Source organism: Mus caroli, chromosome 11, assembly GCF_900094665.2.
Source record: "Mus caroli chromosome 11, CAROLI_EIJ_v1.1, whole genome shotgun sequence".
Classification (NCBI taxonomy): Eukaryota; Metazoa; Chordata; class Mammalia; order Rodentia; family Muridae; genus Mus; species Mus caroli.
Window position 1 is genome coordinate 104,101,431 of NC_034580.1, and position 21,027 is coordinate 104,122,457.

The 21,027-nt window shown below is 44.5% G+C and overlaps 1 protein-coding gene across 1 annotated transcript in view; it reads right to left on the bottom strand.

Annotated features, from left to right (window-relative positions):
* The window catches only part of Prkca (protein kinase C alpha), a 411,286-nt gene that overhangs the window by 248,043 nt on the left and 142,216 nt on the right, over positions 1 to 21,027 (bottom strand). The window contains exon 3 of the mRNA XM_021175668.2: positions 9,509 to 9,591. Within this exon, the coding sequence (XP_021031327.1) occupies positions 9,509 to 9,591 (83 nt within the window). The remainder of the gene's footprint in view (positions 1 to 9,508; positions 9,592 to 21,027) is intronic.

Here is a 21,027-nt window from a genome sequence, read left to right on the forward strand (position 1 = left end):
AAAAAAAAAAAAAAAAAAAAAAAAAAAAAGGAAAACCAAACCAAACAAACAGCCTGTCTTCACATGACGCTATCTCCATGGAGTCCCTGAATTGTCCCAGAGACTATACATCACCTCCCACCCCTAACTCAATAGCCCAGTATTTCTTCCCCTGCATGGCTGGTATCCCTCACAGTGTATGGAGCCACTGTCCCTACTGTCCCGCTCATCCTTGCAGTGGAGATAGCCCCACTTTGTGAGGTCAGGGGTTCTCCAGCTCTGTATGCTTCAGGTAATAATGGGATGGTATTCAGGGACAGAATCGACTTCAAAGACCACCAAGCTGGAGCCCCCTGTCTATAAGCAAACAAACAAATAAAAAACAAACGAACAAAAAACCAAAAAACCAAAAACCCAAAAGCCTAAGGTTGAGGAAGGGTTCAACAGCGTGGGCAAGGAGCAGTGCACTCTGGGAGATTTCACCCCAACTCCATTGTGCCTGGATCTTACACGTATCTCCCTTGTCTTTATCAGCCCAAGAATTAAAAATAAAAGTGTTGGAGTAAAACTGGCTTTGCTCAAAATAAGCCATCTATTTGTGTCTGTATTAAATGTAAAAACACACTTGAAAGAAAATTATAAAATCCACTAATTCAATTTGTCTCTAGATTTATTTTAAATGCTCTGTTTTATCTTAGGTGAATCTCTGAAACGTGAAATTTTAAGCAACATCAGCGGTATTTCTTTCTTTCTCTCTTTCTTTTTTTCTTTCTTTCTTTTTTTTTTTCTTGCAATGGTTTCTAAGACATAGTGCTGAACTCATGGTCACAGTAAAGCAATGACGACTCAGACTCCTACCCACGGCCAGCGACTAGCTGCTGTGGGGTTCTGCTTCTGTTCGGCTATCATTTGCACCCTGGCATCCATGGCTGCTTCTCAGTGTTGACAGGTATCAATTGCTCTCAGATCTTTGAATGAGACAAACTTTATAAATTCTCAGACTTGGAGATCTACCCATTCTGGACAAGTCATATTCACAAGTTAGCTAACTCCTTCCTTGGGTGTCCTTCCAGACGTACTGGCAAACACCGGGCTTCGGTAAAGTAAGCATTTTGGCTGACTCCCTTCCAGTTGAGGTACAGACATGACCAGGAATTCACCTGAATCCTGTTCAGTGGTGCTGTTCAGGTACAAAGTGCATAAGATATGCTGTGAACAGTCTCCCCAAACAGTATATGCCACTGGCAAAGGCCCATCCAAATAGCGCAGCTAAGCGCATCAGAAATACAAGGCAAGCATGAGCCTGACAGATAATGGGGAGGCCTCTTAATAGGCACCATCCTGTCAAATATACCTACATCCAATGTACAGCATGAGCAAGTCAGGGATTATAGACGCACACCTATTCTTTATAAATGGCATATAGGATGGTGTTTATCCACCTGAATCTACAGAGTTAAGAGAAGGCTATGCATGACAGTGTTGAGGGCATCATTAATGCTGTGAGGACTCTGTGAAAATGTTCCACAGCTTTGCTCTCGTTTAAGATATAGAGACAGAGAGCAGAAGATGACTGAAAGTGATAATATATGAGTACACATACATATCACACACTCACATACATACACACACAAATACACATACATACATATATACATATACACACATACATACACCAGTGTGTGTGTGTGTGTATGTATATATGTGTGTGTGTGTGTGTGTATGTCTGTCTACACATACATATTTTTCACATATGTGTGCATGTATACTGACAGACTGGAATGCCCCACCTCCCCTCTGGCAGGGTGAGCTTTGCAAACAGGCATAACTGAAGATTAATAGAGACATTCTAAGAATAGGAAGGGACTGCAGACAGAAGGCCTGAGAGCTGGTGAGCTACGCTAGTGGATACACTCTTAAGAAGTGAGAGGATGGTCTTTAGATCAGTCGGCCATTGGACCCATTGTAACCCTTCCTACCCACCTGACCTCCTCGTGGCCAGAACAAGGAAAAGAACCCTGTTAGAGAATAGGGTTCATGGAGCTGAAGACAGAACAATTCGAGTGGTTCCTCCACAGAGCAAAGTCACATTCACTGTCCCTGACACAAAGTAAAATGAGGTCTTATTCCCTCTGCAGCCAGTCTGGGTCCCCAACCACCTCTGAGTCAGTGGGGGGAGGTGAAAAATATTTTTATGCAAGGACCATTTTTAAAAAATGTGTTAGGCTGCTATCTCACAAAACTTTAGATGTGGGGATGGTGGGCAGAACCCTAGCTGCAATCTCAGGCTGCATGCCCAGAGCTTAGTGGCCTTCCAGTCCTGCCTATTTTCTGAGCCATGCACCCCAATATTGTTACTTTCCAGATGGGGGCTCCTTACTCTGAAAATCCACAGCCCTAGTAACTAAGCATGAGGTCGTTAGGTACCTTCTACATTCTTTTTTTCCTTTACTTGGATGGTACGGGGTTGCTCCTAGACTCAAAGAAATGCTTGCCTCTTTTCTCCCTCTATGCTTTGAACAAGTGCTGGGCAATGGCACATCCCTCCTTCAGAGAGAATGAGAGGCTGAGAAATTGACCTGAGAATCTTCAAGGGTCCTTTTATTGAAACATGAAGCCCTGTCTTTCTTCAGATACCCAAAATGAATGCAGACTTTCAACTATGGTAGTTTCTTGAGCCCAAGGAGTGCCTCTGTTCAGAAGAACTCAGAACACACTTCCACAGGCTGCTGCCATCTGGGCACAGCTGGCGTCTTCTCCAGGGCTTATCTGACCCCTTATTCTTGAAGATGGCGGGGCCGGGCAGGTCCAGTATCTGTGGATTTTATGAGATCTCTGACTTCTCTGACTCCCTTGGAGTGGAGCTCATTGGAGGCATTAGCAAGCAGCACATAAACACTGCTGGTTTCTTCATGTAGTGAAGAATTCGCTATTTCATTGAATTCACCATTTAACATTTTAAAATTTTCTAAGGGAAAAATGCTCAGAGCAGCTTTTTATCATAAATTCTACCTCATCTTCCCCTATCCACCCATTCTTGCAATGGACATTTCCCTTTGGCACTTTTGTAAGTACTTGATTAGAATTGCCAACCTTCTCCACTGACAGCGCACGCCACACATTCATCGGCTCCTCTTCCTTTCCCTTTAGGGCTCACTCTTTGAAGGAGCCAATCACAAACCCATTAGATGCACAACAAACAGCATACAATGGTACCCAGGACATTTTTTTACTTTCTCTAATATGCCTCAGTATCCTTACTACAAAACAAGATTAACCTAGACTGATCTCTAAAAACCCTTCCAGCTCTGTAGTTCTGTGTCTTCGAAATGTATTCAGAAAAGCATATGAGATGGGGAGATGGCTTAACGGTTAAAGTGTTCGCTGCACAAGCCTGTGGACCTGTGTTTGGATCCCCAGCACCTGTGTAAGGGGCACAGTGGCATGTAGCTGTAATCCCTGTGTTGAGGTAGGCTACGTGTAGCTGGACTTTAGCTATTTTGTGGGCTCTTTCTTCCACTCTTCTCTACCCCTTTTCTTCCACCCTTTCAACCCCCTACACTAGATAGGAGAGAAAAAAGCATAGGGGGGAAAAGAGTGACATTATTGTTAGACCACTTCCCGCTAATTAGGGGCATTGAGTTCCTTGGGGCAAGTTTGATCTTCAACATCAGGATATTTAATTTCTTCTTGTTGTTTCTTCTTTTGCACCTGACCACTTAACAAACCATGACCACCAACAACCAATAGCAACCAACCACCAGCCAGTCCCACCCTGCTTTTGGGACCCTAGCATTTATATATCCTCTGAAAACTTGACAGAATTCCAAACATCCCACAATCACAGAAAGTATCTGCAGCTGGCAAAGTCACATCCCTGCTAGTGCATGAGGCAAATCATGGTCAGATGCTGTGGACAATCTGAAGCAGCTCCATATTCCATACCTGGGTTTAAAATGAAACAATATTATTATAATATTTCTCTCTGTGTTTATTTTTTTTAAAGAAAACCAAAATTCCAGTATTGTCATTAAGCTAGAGGGCAGAGACATGCAGATCCCTGGAGGTCACTGCAAGCCAGTCTAGCCAAACCAGCCAACTATACAGGGCAGTTCTCTATCCAGAATGCTTTTCTAACACCTTGCTTGTGTGGCTCAGTGTGACCATCTTGTGGTTTTCTAAGACTTCTTCAGATTTGTACAATGACCACCAAGGATACAGAGGGATGACATGTCATGTGCCCTGGCTGAAGAAAGCCCAAAGTCATGGGTCTCTGAGCTCCAAACAGGAGGGACAGATGTTCTTGAAACAGTATACAAAATCCTCTGTGAGTTAGACACGCAGGGATAGCTGAGTCCTTATATCTTCGTATGTCTCATGAACCATTTTTTCTTCCTTATATTGAAACAAGTCATCCCCTTAGCATCACCTTTAAGGATGGGAAGCCCCATGCCTGCAGGAAATTGGTACACTCACTGCAAATGGCATAGGAGCAGAACTTAGCTGGTCACCAGGCCACATGTGTTCCCATTGCATCCCATGCCAAGCAGCTGCTCACAGAGGCTTTTCTGCCTGGTTCTGGGATCCAGGAGCAGGGTTGACCATGGGCTGAGCATCCAAACAGGAAAGCGTCCTGAGTATGGAGAGACTGCTGAAAACTAGTGTGCACCAATGGACCTGTGATCTAAGCCGAGACATTCTCATGCAAACTGTGGGACACTGTGCACTGATTATTTGTGTTAAATACAGATCGTTAGAGTCTGCATAACCAATGCAAACAGGATCAAAGAATTGGCATGCAGACCCTGCAAGAAGTGACTAACACATGCAAAAGCCCCCCCTCCCGCCCCCCTGGCCTTCTTCCTCCTATATCTCTAGCTGTTCCTTCTTGGTCTCCCTCCCTGGTCTTCCTCTCTCATCAATGGGATAGAGTTCCTTAGAGCTCTGTCCTAGAATCTAAATGCCTTTAATCCCTCTCTATATCCTCTTTCTAGGCCACAGGATCAGTTCCTCAGTCTTAACAAAATCATGAAATCTGTGTCTCCTGGACACACTCCCTTCTGACCTCCATTCACACTTGGTTCCCACACAACTGTCTTCTCAGGGTCAGACTTCTGAAGCTCAATGGACCCAAACTGAACCCACTGTGCTCCCTCAAATACACGCTCTCCTTGCAGCGTCTTCACAGCCCTACAGTGCCTTCATCCATCCATGAATTTCAGTCAGAAACCTGAGACTCATTCTTAGTATCTCCATCTCCATGACCTCATAAAGACCAAAGGTTACTTACGTGGTTCTCAAATAATCCTTGAATGTGTTCCCTCCTCCTATCTCCACTGATTCTAACTCCACCAAAGCACTGTCTTAGTTCTCTAGAGAGCTGGTGCCTCCCCAGCTGTTGATATGTCTTCCCATTTTCCAGCAGTACAGTGACCCACTTCTGACCCAATGCGTCTCCTAAAAGGAGACCAGAGTAACCTTCAACAGATGCTCTGTGGTGTTACATCACTTCTCACTTAAAACTTTCCCTGGGTCTCCATCACTTCTGAGATTGTATTCCAAATCCCTAGCGAGACACCTGATGCTCAGCTTTCTCCAGCCCTCACAGATTCAGCTCCTACCTACATCTTGGCTTCCCTACCTGCTTTCCCTTTGTTTAAAACAGTTCCTTCAACAGCACATACACACACACACACACACACACACACACACACGACTGTTTTCTGCCCACTGTTGAAACTCAGTTTAAATTCAGTTTCATCGAGGAATTCTTCCATGGCCACTTAGAATAGGTTATTTAAGGATACTATTCAGTGTGCAGATGTCCCCTTTTTTTTTTTTTTTTTTTTTTTTTTTTTTTTTTCAAGACAGGGTTTCTCTGTGTAGTCCTAGCTGTCCTGGCACTCACTTTGTAGACCAGGCTGGCCTCGAACTCAGAAATCCTCTTGCCTCTGCCTCCCAAGTGCTGGGATTAAAGGCGTGCGCCACCACCACCCGGCCAGATGTCCCATTTTAATCAGTGACTTTTAAATGTCCATTTCTGAGGGGCGTGGATGAGATCTTGAGTGAGCATGTGCATTGTTGGTGTGAACATGGCCATGTTAAGGACCTTACTGCCTCAGGTCCATGGAAAGGGCAACACCTTCCCTGGGTGAGGCCCAGAAGCATGGCAAAGCCTTTCTCTGATCCACATATGAGTGTGTACAAAAGATTGAACAGTATACATGCCAAATGTAGGAGCCACATCTTCCTCCTCCAGGATGACTGCAACCTGAGGCTGCTCCCTTACAGAGATCTTCCACAGAGACCAGTTTATATTCCTCCTCCTGGTATTGCATATGCACTGAGTTTTTGGGCTATGTAGTAGGTGGTCTCCAAAAGGGTGAGCCCGGCCCACCCAGCACCAGCTTTTCTGTGTGTGTGTCTGTTGGCCTCTTCATTTCCAAGTTTCCCAGGTCAGGTTTCCAGGACCAAACCAAACAGGATAAGAGGCTCACTTTCCCCCAGAACAACGCACAACAATGGCTGAACAGACAGTTAGATATGTGTTAATTGTTGCACCTCAAGATGCAAGACACATTTTGGTTCATTATAGATTTTCAATAATTGATACTTAACTGAAAATGCAGGAAAAGGCTGAGAAGGGCGATCTGTGCTCCTGTAACCTACCTGTAGCTTCCGGTTCTGGACGCGGCAGGGAGAGAGAGGAGAGTAAAGAGACAAGGAAGGATCGAACAGGAAGAAGATGGGAGTCTGAGCACGGAAGGGAAGGGACTGAAACGTGCTGCTCTGAGAGGACTTCAAAACATGGACGACAGGATGTCAGCTTTTTAGGAAAGTTGGTAAGAAAGCCCAGGCGCAGAAAGACAAACACCACATGTTCTCTCTCCTATGTGGGTCCTCGTTTCCAATTCTTATATATGTGTGTCTATGTGGGAGTGGATGTGTATTGAAGCCAGGAAGCTAGAAGGGAGCCATGGGAGGAAGGGGAACAGAGGAGTTGGGCAGTAGAACAGCTTGTTGGGAGAATGAAGTGGTCGATCTTGGGGGTAGGAAGCCTTAGGAGTGATGGAATATGGATGGAGGAAGATCACCCCAAAATAAGGATGCGTAAAAAAGCGACAAGGGAATCTGACCGTTTTGCAAGTTAATTAAAGCACAAGAGTTAAGGATCAGGCTGTGAACAGAGGTAAAACCACCCCCAGAAGACAGATTATTCAGTAGGATACCCTTTTTATGATTGCTTTGTCAGGGAGGCCTCTGGGCGCCCCAAGCCCCAAACAATGCAAGTTCCTGCCACCGCTCTTGGTCGATCACCAGAATTAGATGGTAAGACCTGCCATAGAAGATGCCACAGCGTTGACTGGAACGGAGCCAGAAGTGTTCCTCCTGCTGGCTGCTACCTTGTATGATGCTGAAAGGTGCTACGCAGGATGTTGAGAGAGAAATGCCATCAAAGTCCATAGCCAACTGTGAACCTTGTGTGGGACACTCCTGTCTTGCCAGGCTATATACCCCCTGGTACAACAGTGACATAGCTTCCATAGAGGTAACCAAGCACTTTATGATTTTTCTGACTGGATTTGAGGGCTTTTCTTGCCTCAGAGGGAACTGATGCCTGGTATTGTAAACCTGACAGAAAGTCTATGGTTGTAGTGGTCATAGACCCTATCGAGGAAACAAATATTGTTATTCTGCTAAACAGATGCATCAAGTTGTATTCATGGTTTATGTCCACAGGTTGGTGCTGCTCCAATCTTTGGTCAGAAAGCTTTCAGTTAGAGAAGCAGTGGGAGTTAGTTATTGCAGAGATTTGTAGCTGGTTAGTCACGCCTAGTCCTGAGTGGGCATGTACATCACGCCTACCAGGGAACACTGGAGAAGCAGGGAGAACACGAGGAGGAATGTTATGGACTGTGGTCCTCTGGCAAGTGATGCCCACTGTACTCGTGAACTCACATGAGCTGTGATTACCTCCATAGACTACACAAGATATGACCCATCGACAGTCCATCACAGATGGAAGAGGGGCTCTGAGGAGCCACTGGCAGTTAATGGCTGCCAGGGGAGGGGAGACATTTTCTTTGGTGGCATAGCCACCTAACACTTGTTTACACTTCTGTAATAACCCCTCACCTATGTTTGTGTAAAAGTAACCTGGGTTGAATTCACTGGGTCACCAAACAAATCAAACCAAACCAAGGCACAGAAGTAGAAGGTAGACTGGGAAGAGAAAAGTGATCGGTGAGGTAGGAGGGTATGAGAGGGAATTGGGAGTAGAATATGTCCAATTTATCCATGCATGAAGATATCAACATGAAACCCATTATTGCATATAATTAGTTTGTGTTAATTAAAGAAGGGAGAAGTTGGTATATCACTTTTGGTCTTGTTTTATCTTTAAAATGTCCTATAAGGAGATATAGTTTAGAAAGAAGAAAAATATGGAAAACTGAGTTAGGAGAGGGAAGGACACTAGTTTTGGCCGCACATAAGCAAGGCAGTCAACTTTTCATGGACTGGAGCTGCCTCATACACAAAGTGATAAAACACAGAGACATGAGGTGTCCGCTTGCCAGTCACTCTAAGCCCCAAGCATCCATCAAGGCTGTCTCTACCAACCCCTTAATCAAACCATCAAAGGTATATTTCTTTACTACACAGGTTATAACAAGGCACATCTGAATTCTTCATTGCCCATTGTGAAAATGTCACCTTCTGAGAAATGTCCAGTTTCTCTGAGAAGCCTCTTTGAACCAGTTTCCTTGTAGGAGTAGGTGTCATAGGTGGGAATTGTGGGAAGGCCAAACGTAAGGATAAATAATCAAACTGATATAGTGTGAGTAATTCAGGCTAGAAATGCCCCCCCTTTTAGTTAAAACGTTTTTATTCACATGGCACCGAATGTCTTTCCACCAACACAGCTCAAACACCAGTACTTCACTTTTCACTGTGCCCTCAGTGTCCTCTGCAGGTCTTGTATTTTGGTAAGAAGAGATGAATCTGACACGGTCAATACAAACAGGGAGAATGAGGACATAAATAAGTGAAATAAAATTACTGGCCATCTCAGAGATTGTGGTCAGCGAAAGAGCTGCCCACAGCATCCCTTCAATACAGGCATTTATGACACTCAGTGAAAATGTGTTCTCTCCTTGCAGCTAGGGGCAGTTTGTTACAATGCTCAGGACAGATTGCTGACTATTGTAGTAATTACAAACTTTCAAAGATAAACCAAGGCTGGCCCTCGCCCATTGTAAACTGTAACCATAGAGTTGTTACTTTAAATTGGGGGGTGGGAGGGGCGGGATGGATACAAGCTAATGATTTTCCTCTGAGGCTATGTCTGTGAAATAGCGCACAGCTGAGAAGAATGATGGACGTATTCGTTATTACGAGACGAAGTGAGAAAACTGAGATGTCTCTTTATTAATAGCATGTTCCAGAACAATGGCTGTATAGGCTGTAAACAAATAAATAACCTCAGACATTCGAGTCAACATCAAGTGGGAGTTTTCAGATTACTTACATCAGTGTCGGGTCCCTTGTCCGCACCGGGACAAGAGAAAGTGACGAACTCATGGCACCTCTTATGAACCACAAAACAGCAAACTGAGGAGAGAAAAGAAAAAGAAACTCAGAAGGGTTTATATTTAATATGCCATATGGTGAGAAGTCATTTTGGTTTCGAGACAGACAGAATCTCACTGCAACACTAAGGCATTTCACTCAAAAATCAGCAACGTTTTAATTCGATTATGCTTGCAGATAATTCCATAAAATGCTCAGGAAAACTTCTCAACTCTAAAGCTGGGGAGAGAGAAGATCCAAAGCTTATGAGATGCTTCCTCAATGTATATAACCCAGGGTTACAAATTCAACATGTTTTCACTTTCTTATCCTTCTGCACATTTATACAGACACACAAGCACATATATGTATACATGTGCATATGCATACAAATATTGTACACATACTTCAGGTTAAAGAAATAACTAGAAAAGGAATAGCTGATGATAAATAATCCAGAACTATCCTGAGTGGAGTTAGAAGACCCAGGTTCCATCTATAGCACCCATGGGTCAGCTCACAAACCATCTATGACTCTAATTCCAGAGGACCTGACACATACTTTTAGCCTCCGTGGGCACTTACACATGTGTGGTACATAGACATTATGTACAGGCAAAGCACTGATACACATAAAATAAAATTTTTTTTTTAAAAAAACTACACTAACTCAATCTATAGCAAATACCCCTTTGAAAATCAGTTGGATGCAATCGAACACTTCTTTGCACTGTCTTTGACAGAGGCTGTCCCCAAGAACCTTTGCATATCTAACAAAATTATTAAGCGACTTTTCTAAGCCCAGTGCCAATTCGATAACTAACCCTGAAGATGGAGCAATAGAATAATTTAATTATTAGGAATGAATGTTTAATCCCCAAGCAGTCTTTGCGGATGGATGGTGTAATACAGAGGATACAAAAGTGATCTTAGTCCGTTCTCCCGAGCTTAGAGCGGAGCTCTCAAAGCGCCCTCTACTGCTGTTCTGCGTTGACTAATGAGGATCTAATGATGTTAGAGAAGTGAGATGATCTAATGATGTTAGAGAAGTGAGATGATCTAATGATGTTAGAGAAGTNAGATGATCTAATGATGTTAGAGAAGTGAGATGATCTAATGATGTTAGAGAAGTGAGATGATCTAATGATGTTAGAGAAGTGAGATGCTGCCTACCTTAAGTATTCTGGAAGTCACGAGGTTTCACTACATTTCACAGTTTGCATGTATGTTCCCACCAAAACACACACTGATAAAATCTGGCTGCCACTCTAGTGATGAGATGTGGAGAAGGGACCCCAGGAAAGTGACTGAGCAATAAAAATTTGTCCCCTGTAAGTAAGACTTATACCATTATAAAAGGGCAAGTTCAAGGCAGGGGAGATGGCTCAGAAGGTAAAAGTGCCTGCCTCAAAACCTGACTGTCTCCGTTTAGGTCTCAGAGATTGATATGGTGAAAGAATCCAACCGACCCCAGCAAGATGTCCTCTTACTTCCAAATCCGCACCCTGAAGTGTGCACGCATGCCCACACACATGTGCACACACATACACACGACGGATAAGTATATAAAGTAAGAAGGGTGTGGTCCTGCCCTTTCGTCTCTTAGACTCTTCAAGACCTTCCCTCATGTGGATCACTGCTTTCCTCCCCTCTGGAGCAAACAGCCAAAAGGTGCTTGCCAGTCCAGCACCATGACCTTGGGTTTTCATCATCCGGAGCAGTGAGTTATTTATATACTATCCAGTGGAGGAGGGCGGGGATTTTGTTACAGCAGCAGAAGGGAACTAAGACACAGTGCAGAGAAGGTTAGAGCACTCTGATCCTTCACTCATGCACTCTTTTCTTCTCCTACAGAGGATCGCACAACCTCCCGCCTTTGTATGAGTCGCTGAAGGAGATGAGGAGGAGGAGTCGGAGTCACTTCAGCCAGTGACAGAAGACCGAAGGTTTGCCGAAATCCCCAGAGAATTCACATACTGAGCCAAGTGCTAAGGATTCTTAGAGAGTCAGGAGTGGCTGGGAAGAAATTCAGAATCTTTTCCTGTCCCTTGGAAACCATCAAAAGAGCTCGAATAAAGAGGAATGTGTGTGAAAGCGATATGTCAGAGGCACAAGCATTGGTGTTAGAAAAAATCCAACGTGATATGTTGAGGATATCAACTAAAGCATAGCTAGGAGTCTTCTAGGTAGTCTAGGGATAGAAGCAACCACCTCTTATTACTTAGGCTGCTAAGATGAAGAATTGCAGAAGTGTGACTAGACCTGCTGATTGACCACAGGATACCATTTAAAAGGCAGCCTGCTGTGAACGGGCATTTGTTCCTTCATGTGTATTATCATATGGAAGCTTTATATCCACACTATGAAATATGCCTCAAAATCCTCTGTTCAAGATGGGAAAACATTGTGTGGATGTATAGTCAGCTTTAAGCACACAATGAATCTTCATGAATGGGAGAGAGAGGGAGTCAGGGAAACCCGCAGGGGGACAGATGGAAAGACTGATGGACAATGGAGGGCCTTGCCTAAGGTCACCCACCTACTACACAGCACAGCCAGGTTTCATGTGCTTAATGCCACAGACTAGATTACTCTTAGAGTATCATGTCCACTGTCAGCATCAAGAGCAGTGGGACAAGAGGAGACTACTCAGGTCCTTGCTGCTACCAGTAGCCGCCTGGAAAGTTGTTTATGAGATTGCAGCTCACATAAGTCAGGATTCATGACTTTCCACAGAAGAGCATAGTAGGACAAATGAAGGCCAAGTTGGTGTTTGTTGAGATTTTTTACACGGATCTGGCCTCAGAGGTCGATAAAGAGGCAACTCCTAAGAACGAGACGACATGGGTGTGGGCTTCTCTGGAGAGAGCTGGAGGAGCTAAGTGTGCAGGCAGTGCTGGTGCAATCAGAGGGCAGTGCTGAGTTCCTCCGGGTCTTGAGTGCATGCAAGTCCCCTCCACGTGCTTCTGCCAAAGGCATCTTGATTGGAAATTCTCCAACAATAGTTAATAAAACAGCAGTGGGGAGACCCAAGTGAATCTGCTCACCCCTCCACACCTGGCACAAAAGTATGTTTTATTTATTGAAATTAGCAGAAGAATCACTTACTAAAGGAAAGTGTTGCAGGGCATTGTGGCCTCATTGTGATTTCTGATGAAGGTGAACTTTGGGGGGTAAACAAGCATTTTGATTTCTTACTTAATTTGTTCCAATGCTTGAATCTTCCCCTTTCTTTGCTAACCATCTCCATGCCCAGATGAACACTATTCACATGTAAGTATCTAGTCCCTTTGGAGGAACAGTGTGCCTCTGCTGTCTGTCATCTCTACATAGCAGTGCACTGTCACTAGCTGAAGTATTTCTATTATGCACTTTAAAAAGATTATTAATTCAAATATTTTCCTAAGAAACAAGCTCTTACCGCCCTCTAAAATTGTCAGAGGCAGCGAGATCCTTACCTACTCCCAAATGACTTCCTCCTCCACCCTGCCTTAGCCTCTCTTGTCCTAAGATTTCTCACACGTACACTTTCCATTTGAATGAATGCCTCCAAGAGGAGACAGACAGAAGGTCCTATGTTTCTAGCATTCTCATGGATGCATGAATTATCTGGGGCATAAAGCCCCTTAAGCCTCCTTGCACTTTGAACATTCCATTGGTAGCATGTTTAACTTAGCATGCACAATACCCTAAGTTCAGCCCCATCACTGTGCATACAGGGTATGGTGGCGCTCACTTAAAATCCCAGAATACAAGGGAGGGGGTGTAAAGGCAGTGAGATCAGAAGTTCACTATCATCCTGGACTACGTAGTGAATTGGAGGCCAACAAGGGACTACAGGAGGCTCTTTCTCAAAAGAGAACGAGCAATGTGTGTTCCCCCAAAACAGTATGCCCATGCCTCAGTAAGGAGAGAAGATCTGTTGTCCCCTCCTCTTGACATTACCGTCACCTCTAGACAGGGAACAAGAAGGAGAAGAGCATTGGGGCTGACTGGCTGGATGCAACACTTGTCTGGAAAAAGCTGCCCTAGAAAATGTGTGCAGTGGCCAGACATTCCAAACCTCACAGATGGCTGCCCTGGACCTTTGCTTCCAAGCTGCAGACTAAATAGGTGATATGGGTTTTTCAGGACCACATAATCTAAGCATCAGAGATGCCATAGGACTGTTGCAGAGAGAAGAAAAGAAGAAGCAGGCCTAATAAATGCACTGCGCTTACCTGGACATGGCCAGTGGAGATTTTCCTCTGGTTCAAAATTGAGAGCTACTATCTTATTTTAAAATCTAAAGGAATTCAAATGACCAATGTAACGTGGGGTAAAAAGAACTGGGAGAAGGTGAGCTCTGGGGTACCTGACACATGGCACAGTTTTATCAGCCCTCTGACTTTGGCAGGCACAGGTATCTTTGAGATTGCCACACTCAGACTGAAGAAAGTGAAGGTACAATCATGGCCAGTCTCCTGCTGCAGAGATCTGCTTTGAAGAAGCACTAGTCATCCTGCCAGACTGTGTGTGTGTGTGTGTGTGTGTGTGTGTGTGTGTGTGTATCTATCTCTCTGTCTCTGTTTCTGTCTCAGTGTGTGCTGTCTCTCTATCTCTCTCTCTCTAGAGTGTGTGTTTATCCCTCTGTCTGTTTGTCTGTCTGTCTCTCTAGTCTGTGTGTGTGTGTGTGTGTATCAGAGGCGACAGACATGTGTTGGGGGATGCACATATGTACACATGCGGAGGTCAAAGTTCACTGTCACCCTCTTTCACTCTCTGTCTTGGGAATTTTTCAGACAAGGTCTTTTGCTTACCCAGAAGCACCCCAATTTGGCAAGACTAGCTGTTCTGTGAGCTGCAGGGGTCCAGCTGTCTTCTCCTTCCCATCACTGAGATGGCAGGAGCACACCACCACACCTGCCTTGGGACCCAAGCTCAGAGCCTCATGCTTGTCAGGCAAGCACTTTCCCTAAGAGCCATCTTGCTGGCTCCAGGAGTCAGCCTGCAGCCTAGGGACAGTGATTCAGAGTAGATCTTCATTCTCCCTTCTCTGAGCACAAAGCAAGTTCCCTGTAACCCCCTCTGTAGGTGTCTGTGCTCCCCAACAGAGACAGATGGCCCCTGACGAGAGCCCACCACACTGCAAATGATGCATTAGCATAAAAAGGAATCCAGTCCACAGGACTGAGGAAGTGAGTCTCCTCCACATGACCTGCCTTTGCGATGGTGAATGCTCTCTCTCTTCGGGGATCCCTGTCTATGGCTAATATCACACAGTGTGAGTAAATGGAAACTAAGGAGGATAGCCCCCATCTGCCAAAAGCACATTACAGAAACAGAACAAATAACAGTGGCCTAATTTGGGGTCAGAGACTCCTTTTAAATATTCAAATAAAAAAAAAAAACTTAAGTGTGTTGCAAGAGTGTCATGCTGACATTAAAAGTGGTTCTCAGTCATGTGTGTTTAGTTTAAGGAGATCAAAAACCAACAAAGAGCATATGGAAAGCCAAATAGAGTGAGAGAAACATTCCCTTCTGACACCATCCCGCCTATGAATCTGGTAAACATTAACTTGACTAGAGGAGTTTCGGTCCATTAGACACACACCAGGACATGTGAACTCTCTGTGTCGAAGCCATCTTCTTGCAGACAGACATCTTGGACCTCCTGGCTGGGGATAGCGTTCCCTAGACTCCGAGCAAAAGACAAGTCAGAGGCTTGCCCCATGCTCCACTAATGCAGAGAGATTTACCTTAGAAAGAATATGGTGAGCCAACAGTGCTGAAACAGGAACAGGATGCTGCAGAGCCCTGCCTAGTCAACCCTGCATACTCCTGAGGAGCCTCACAAAAATAGCCACACACAGCCCTCTGTCTGCAGCACTACTCCTGTGCCCAAGGGAATCACTCAAACAAAAACAATTGTTACCAGTACTTCATAGTCATTAGGAAGGAATAAAGAAACAGGGAGGGAAGAAGGGGAAGAGGGAGGGGAGGAGGGAGAAGAGGAGAGAGAGGAGGAAGGAAAGGAGGGAGAAGAGGAGGGAGGGGAGGAAGGAGAGGAGGAGAGAGGGGAGGAGGGAGGGGAGGAGGGAGAAGAGGAGAGAGGGGAGGAGGGAGAGGAGGAGAGAGGGAAGGAGGGACAAGAAAAGGTTTAGAATGGGACAAGAAAAGGGAAGAGGAAGAAGAGGAAAGCTGACAGGTGCTGACGAGAGTGCAGAGAAATAGGACCCATGTCCACTAAGGATGGAAGTGTAAAGTAATGTAAGTGCTCAGGAGAAGGTTTGGAGATGCCCCAAAATTAAATCTAGAATTACCATATGACCCAGATATGGCATTCCTAGATATAACCTCAAAATAACTGAAAGCCAGAAGTCACCTACGTCCATTATTCCCTGACAAATTGTGGAAATGACCCAGATGCCTATCAGCAGATGTGTAACTGAGATGGAGTGGGGGCAGCCTGAGCTGTGCAGTGCTAGAGAGGAATGTAGTTCAGACACGTGCAACAGAATGTGAGAATGTGAGTCCACTCGTCAGAGACAGAAGGAAAACACTGCCTACCATACACGGCCCTGGGAAAAGAGGTTATCAGGGCAGGGAAGATAGTTCAGGGGCAAAGTGAGAACCAGGGTTATTAACCCGGCAGGTTGATACATACCTAGTGCTGAGAGGGTTAGAGACAGGTGGATCTCTGGGCTCCCTACCCAGCCAGACTCGCCAAAATGGGAAGCCCCAGGTTTGGTGAAAGTCCTTCTCAATAATAGTAATAATTTAGTATATATTAAATAGATAATAAATACATAATAAGTAGTAGTAGTAGTACAGACACCTGATGCCAACTGTTCTGGATGTGTGCACCTGCAAATACACACACACACACACACACGCACACGCACACACACACACACACACACACACACACGGTTACCATGGATTAGAGATGGAACAAGTTGGGAATTGATGTGTAGTAAATCCAGAGCTCCTGTATAAAAATGTTTTTATTTTTTACGACCTGGACATGGACAGTGATGATGGTTCCAGAACATTGTAGATAGATTTAGTGCCACGGACGCACACATGTAAAGGTAGTTTAAGTGGAAAAAAAACAAAAAAAAACCAAAACCCTTGATATAACATGTTTTATACAATAGAAGAGTATTGGACCCAGAGCAACATTTATAAAATTACAAATAATAATTATTATGAAGTAAGTGCCATAGGAAGCCATAGACAGTAAGAGATTCAGCCTTGGGGCCCCATTTACATGGATCTTTGTGATATATATTCATAATTCTTAGAATCAAGAAAAAAAATTTCTTTTATTCTTTAAAATTTCCAATGAAACCAACGCCAGAACCAAGTGGGATCATGGGGACAGCCCAGAACTGAGCGGGGACAGTCCAGTCTGACACACAACTGTGAGGGACAGCACATGTTTTCCCCAATGTTTCCAGTGAACGTGTGACGGTGAAGCTCAGTGACAATGACAGTAATAGTACCTCCTCCTAATTGTGGCTCTGGCTCTTTCATCAAACAATTAACAACCTTTATCACTAGATCTACATGCATGATGGGATATGCATCACTCACACTTCATACAGACCGTCACGGGGACAGGGACATAATGTCATGGATGGCTTTGTATTTCTTCAAGAAATAATTTCCTTTCTTTTCTGTCTCAAGTCCAAATCATTTCAAACTCAGACAATTCATTCATGTAAAATGGAATGTAGGCTTAACAATTTTTTATTATCTAAAATTAACATGGGGGAGGAACATGATGTGACATACACTGGATTCCAAAAGGAACCTGCTAACAAGAACCTGCTAACTCTAACAGTCCTGCTCCAGTCAGGACAAAGCTTGTAGCCAAACCTCCCTGCTTCTCTGACCTCACTGTGGTACAGGGCCTCGTGTGTGCTAAGCATGCACTCCAGAGCTCAGCTCTGCCCTCAGCCCTCTTTTACAATGTTTTAAATTATATGTATGTATGTATGTATGTATGTATGCATGTATGTATATGCCTTCATGTGGGTGCTGGGAATTGAACCCAGGAAGAACAGCCAATGTTCTTAAGCACTGAACCATCTCCGCATTGCCCACCAGAACTCTTTTTACTTTTTTCTATCCTTCTTCCTCCTCTTTTTTTTTTTTTTTTTTTTAATTTGAGATTGGGTCTCACAGAGTTGAGTAGACTAGTCTTGAGCTCAACATACAGCTTGAGTTGGCCTTGAATTTTCAATCAGCCTTCAGATAGCTGAGACCACAGGTCTGCTCCACCAAGCCTGCCTGAGCTCTTTAAAGGAAAAAATACAAACCCTAAATGGTTGCCATCGTGTGATGGTTTTAATTAAACTTTGCTAGAAGGGATTAATGAAAGGTAATGTCATCTCAAAATTCAATGAAATGAAAGTCTCTAAGACACGGCGTGCTTTCAGCTGCATAGGGAAAGAAAGGGGAAATTGAACTTATATTTGCATTTTAAAAGAAAATTATTGGTTTCAGATTTGTAACGGTGAAGACAATCTTCTCGTAGGATTCACGTTCACGTTGTATGGAAACAAGTCCAGTAGCTGCTCCGTGCCACACTGAGTAAAGAATACCACACATCCGCTGGCACATTGGCTCTGCCCTAAGCAGCCATGCACACATGCCCAGATGGCTCCAAAACTCCCCATATTTCCATATCTGACCATGCAGCCACCTCTTCCTCTTCCAGAATTTCACCGAGCACTCCTGAGCATCCTCTCTTTGGAATTCCCCCCCCCACCCCTTGCGTGGACCTGCAGTGTATTCTGAAGGATCTAAAGGATGATGTAAGACATGAAAGACAGGATCCTGCAAATAGCTTCTCCAAAGTTACTGACTCCAGCAGTAATGTGGCAATGGTGTGACCATCCCACAGCCAAGGGGGAACCTTGGGACAAGGCTGGGGCAAGAAAGGGCTGAGGAGATTTGAGAAGTCAGACGTCAGGGTCTGTGGCCTTCAATTTCGCTCAGCCTCCTGGTCAGGTCGAGCATTCAGCCCTGTCATTAGCAGAATGTCATCTGCCTCATTCATTCTATTAAACCGTATGGTTTAGGATCTTGGAGAACAAGGCCATACTGTGCATGTTACTATGGCTGCTGCCACTTTGAATTAGATCCTCCATGCTCAGAATGCTTCCTGGTAAAGGAATTGATCTCTGGGAGGCTGTGTGGATGCAGGAGATCAAACAGATGCTGAGAGCAGACTTGGAGTTTGAGACCTAGCTGAGTATTATACAGGCAGAGGAAGGAAAATCCTCGATGTGGCTTAGGCCTGGGCTCTGCCCTAGACAGGCTGGGTGGGTTTATGCTTCATGACCACCCAGACAGACAGTCAGGCTGGTGGATCCAGCAGTGAAGTCAGAGGCCTCCAGGCATGCAGAGCAAATTTTCTAACAAGGCATTTACACAGTAAAGAAGAACCCTAAGGAGCCGAAGGGGTGCCAGGAACACTCACATGTGGTTGGTGGTAGAAAGGGTGGGGTGATCTAGGAGCTGAGAAAAGAGGAAGGAGAAGGCCAGGGAAAAGACCTGGCTGAAGGTTCGGTGGTGCAGACCTGTGGTCCCAGCTGCTCAAGAGACTCACAGGTTTAAGGCCTGAACCAGGTAAGAGTCAAGCAAAGAAACCTAGCAAGGACCTCTCTCGAAGTAAACAAACGAAAACTAAAAGGGCCGGTGCTAGAAAATGTTATAGCATTCAGCAGATCATTGGTTCAGTCTCTAGCATTTTGCATGTGTGCATGTGTGTATTTGTGTGTGTGTGTGCCTGAGTGTGTGTGTGTGTGTGTGTATGAGAGAGAGAGAGAGAGAGAGAGAGAGAGAGAGGACCCCCTGCTCCCTTTTAATCTCCCCGACTCCTTTAATGAGCTGCAGTGTTAAAAGCCAGATACATGTTTAAGACTAACAGAAGCAGTTTAACCTTTCTCCCCCTTCACTGCCACTGTGGTGAGACAGTGTAGTCTGCTGTTCTTCTCTGTCTTTAAAAATTATACAAGTAAAATAATATGGTATCTGTGATTCTTTCTAACCCTCTCAGCAGAGGGGGAAACACAAGACGCAGGAAGGACGGCATGCGGATTGTAAAAGCTGATGAGTCCTGAAGCTGCAAGACCAGTACAGAGTCTTTACAACATCCGCCTCTACTTTTGTGGCTATCTGAAAATATAAATAATTAAGAGCCTGAAAACATAAATTTGGGATCTTGCAAACATGGCCAATTTTTATTTCTCTACAACTCAAAAGTCACCGAGATCCTATTTGGAGCTAAGTTGTGACAGATATAATTAATTAGATGAGCCCATATTGATGTAGGTCAAGTTCCAAGCCAAGTGTGACTGGTGTCCTTACAAAAAGATGGGATATGTAAGGATAAACAGAGAAGTTCTCATGAGGCTGGAGACTGCCTTGGGTGATGTATCTACAAGCCAAAGTATGCCAGAAGTTTGTCACCAGCCAACAGAAGCTAGGGGTGAGTCACAGAACAGATTCCCCGTCACAGTTCTTTGAAGAGGCCAACCTTACCAACAGCCAGCCTTTAGAACCAAAGGATAACTTCCGTTCTCTAAGCTATTTAGTACACCGTAGTTTGTTATGGCAGCCCTAGAAAATTCATTGCATACCAGGAAAGTTTCTAGAAAGTAAAGGGCTCAAGAAGAAGAAATGAAATGATTTAAATAAGAACGAGGGGATGGAGATTCAAGACACTCCTCCTCCCTAACAGCTCCCTGAGATGGCACATCTGCGGCTAACAAATTTACCTAAATCACCATTGAGCGATTGAGTCCAAAGCTACAATGGGTGATTGCTAGACAAATGAATTAGGATTGTGTTAATATATCCACGGGGAAACGAGCCTAAGACTGTAGCTGACGGCAAGCAAATAGGTGCTTCAAACCTGCACTACTGATGGGAGACGGAAATTGTGAACTTGAAAAATATCTGGGACATTTCCTGAGACTCCCTTGCTCATGATTATGAATGGGTTTAATAAAGCTGGAATTTCTAAAGGGCTTAGCACCAACGTGTAATCAGAAGTCCACATTAAAATCGTTAGCTTTCTTCTACACAGCATACCAGCTGGAATCTGCAGCCACAACCACACAGTGACCACATTTGGGAAAACACTTATGTCCTCAGCAGGACAGAAGAATGCGGCTCTCCACACAAGTCTACAACCCAGAAAACTCCCTTGCGATGTACAAGGGACCCAAGGCTCAGGAGGGTGACCTGCAGCTTCTCCTTTGGAAAAGGATGTTGCTAATTTATTTATTATATGTAAGTACACTGTAGCTGTCTTCAGACACTCCAGAAGAGGGCGCCAGATCTCGTTACGGATGGTTGTGAGCCACCATGTGGTTGCTGGGATTTGAACTCTGGACCTTCGGAAGAGCTCTTACCCACTGAGCCATCTCACCAGCCCCCAGGATGTTGCTAATTTACAACACATTAAGCGCCCACCTGCAG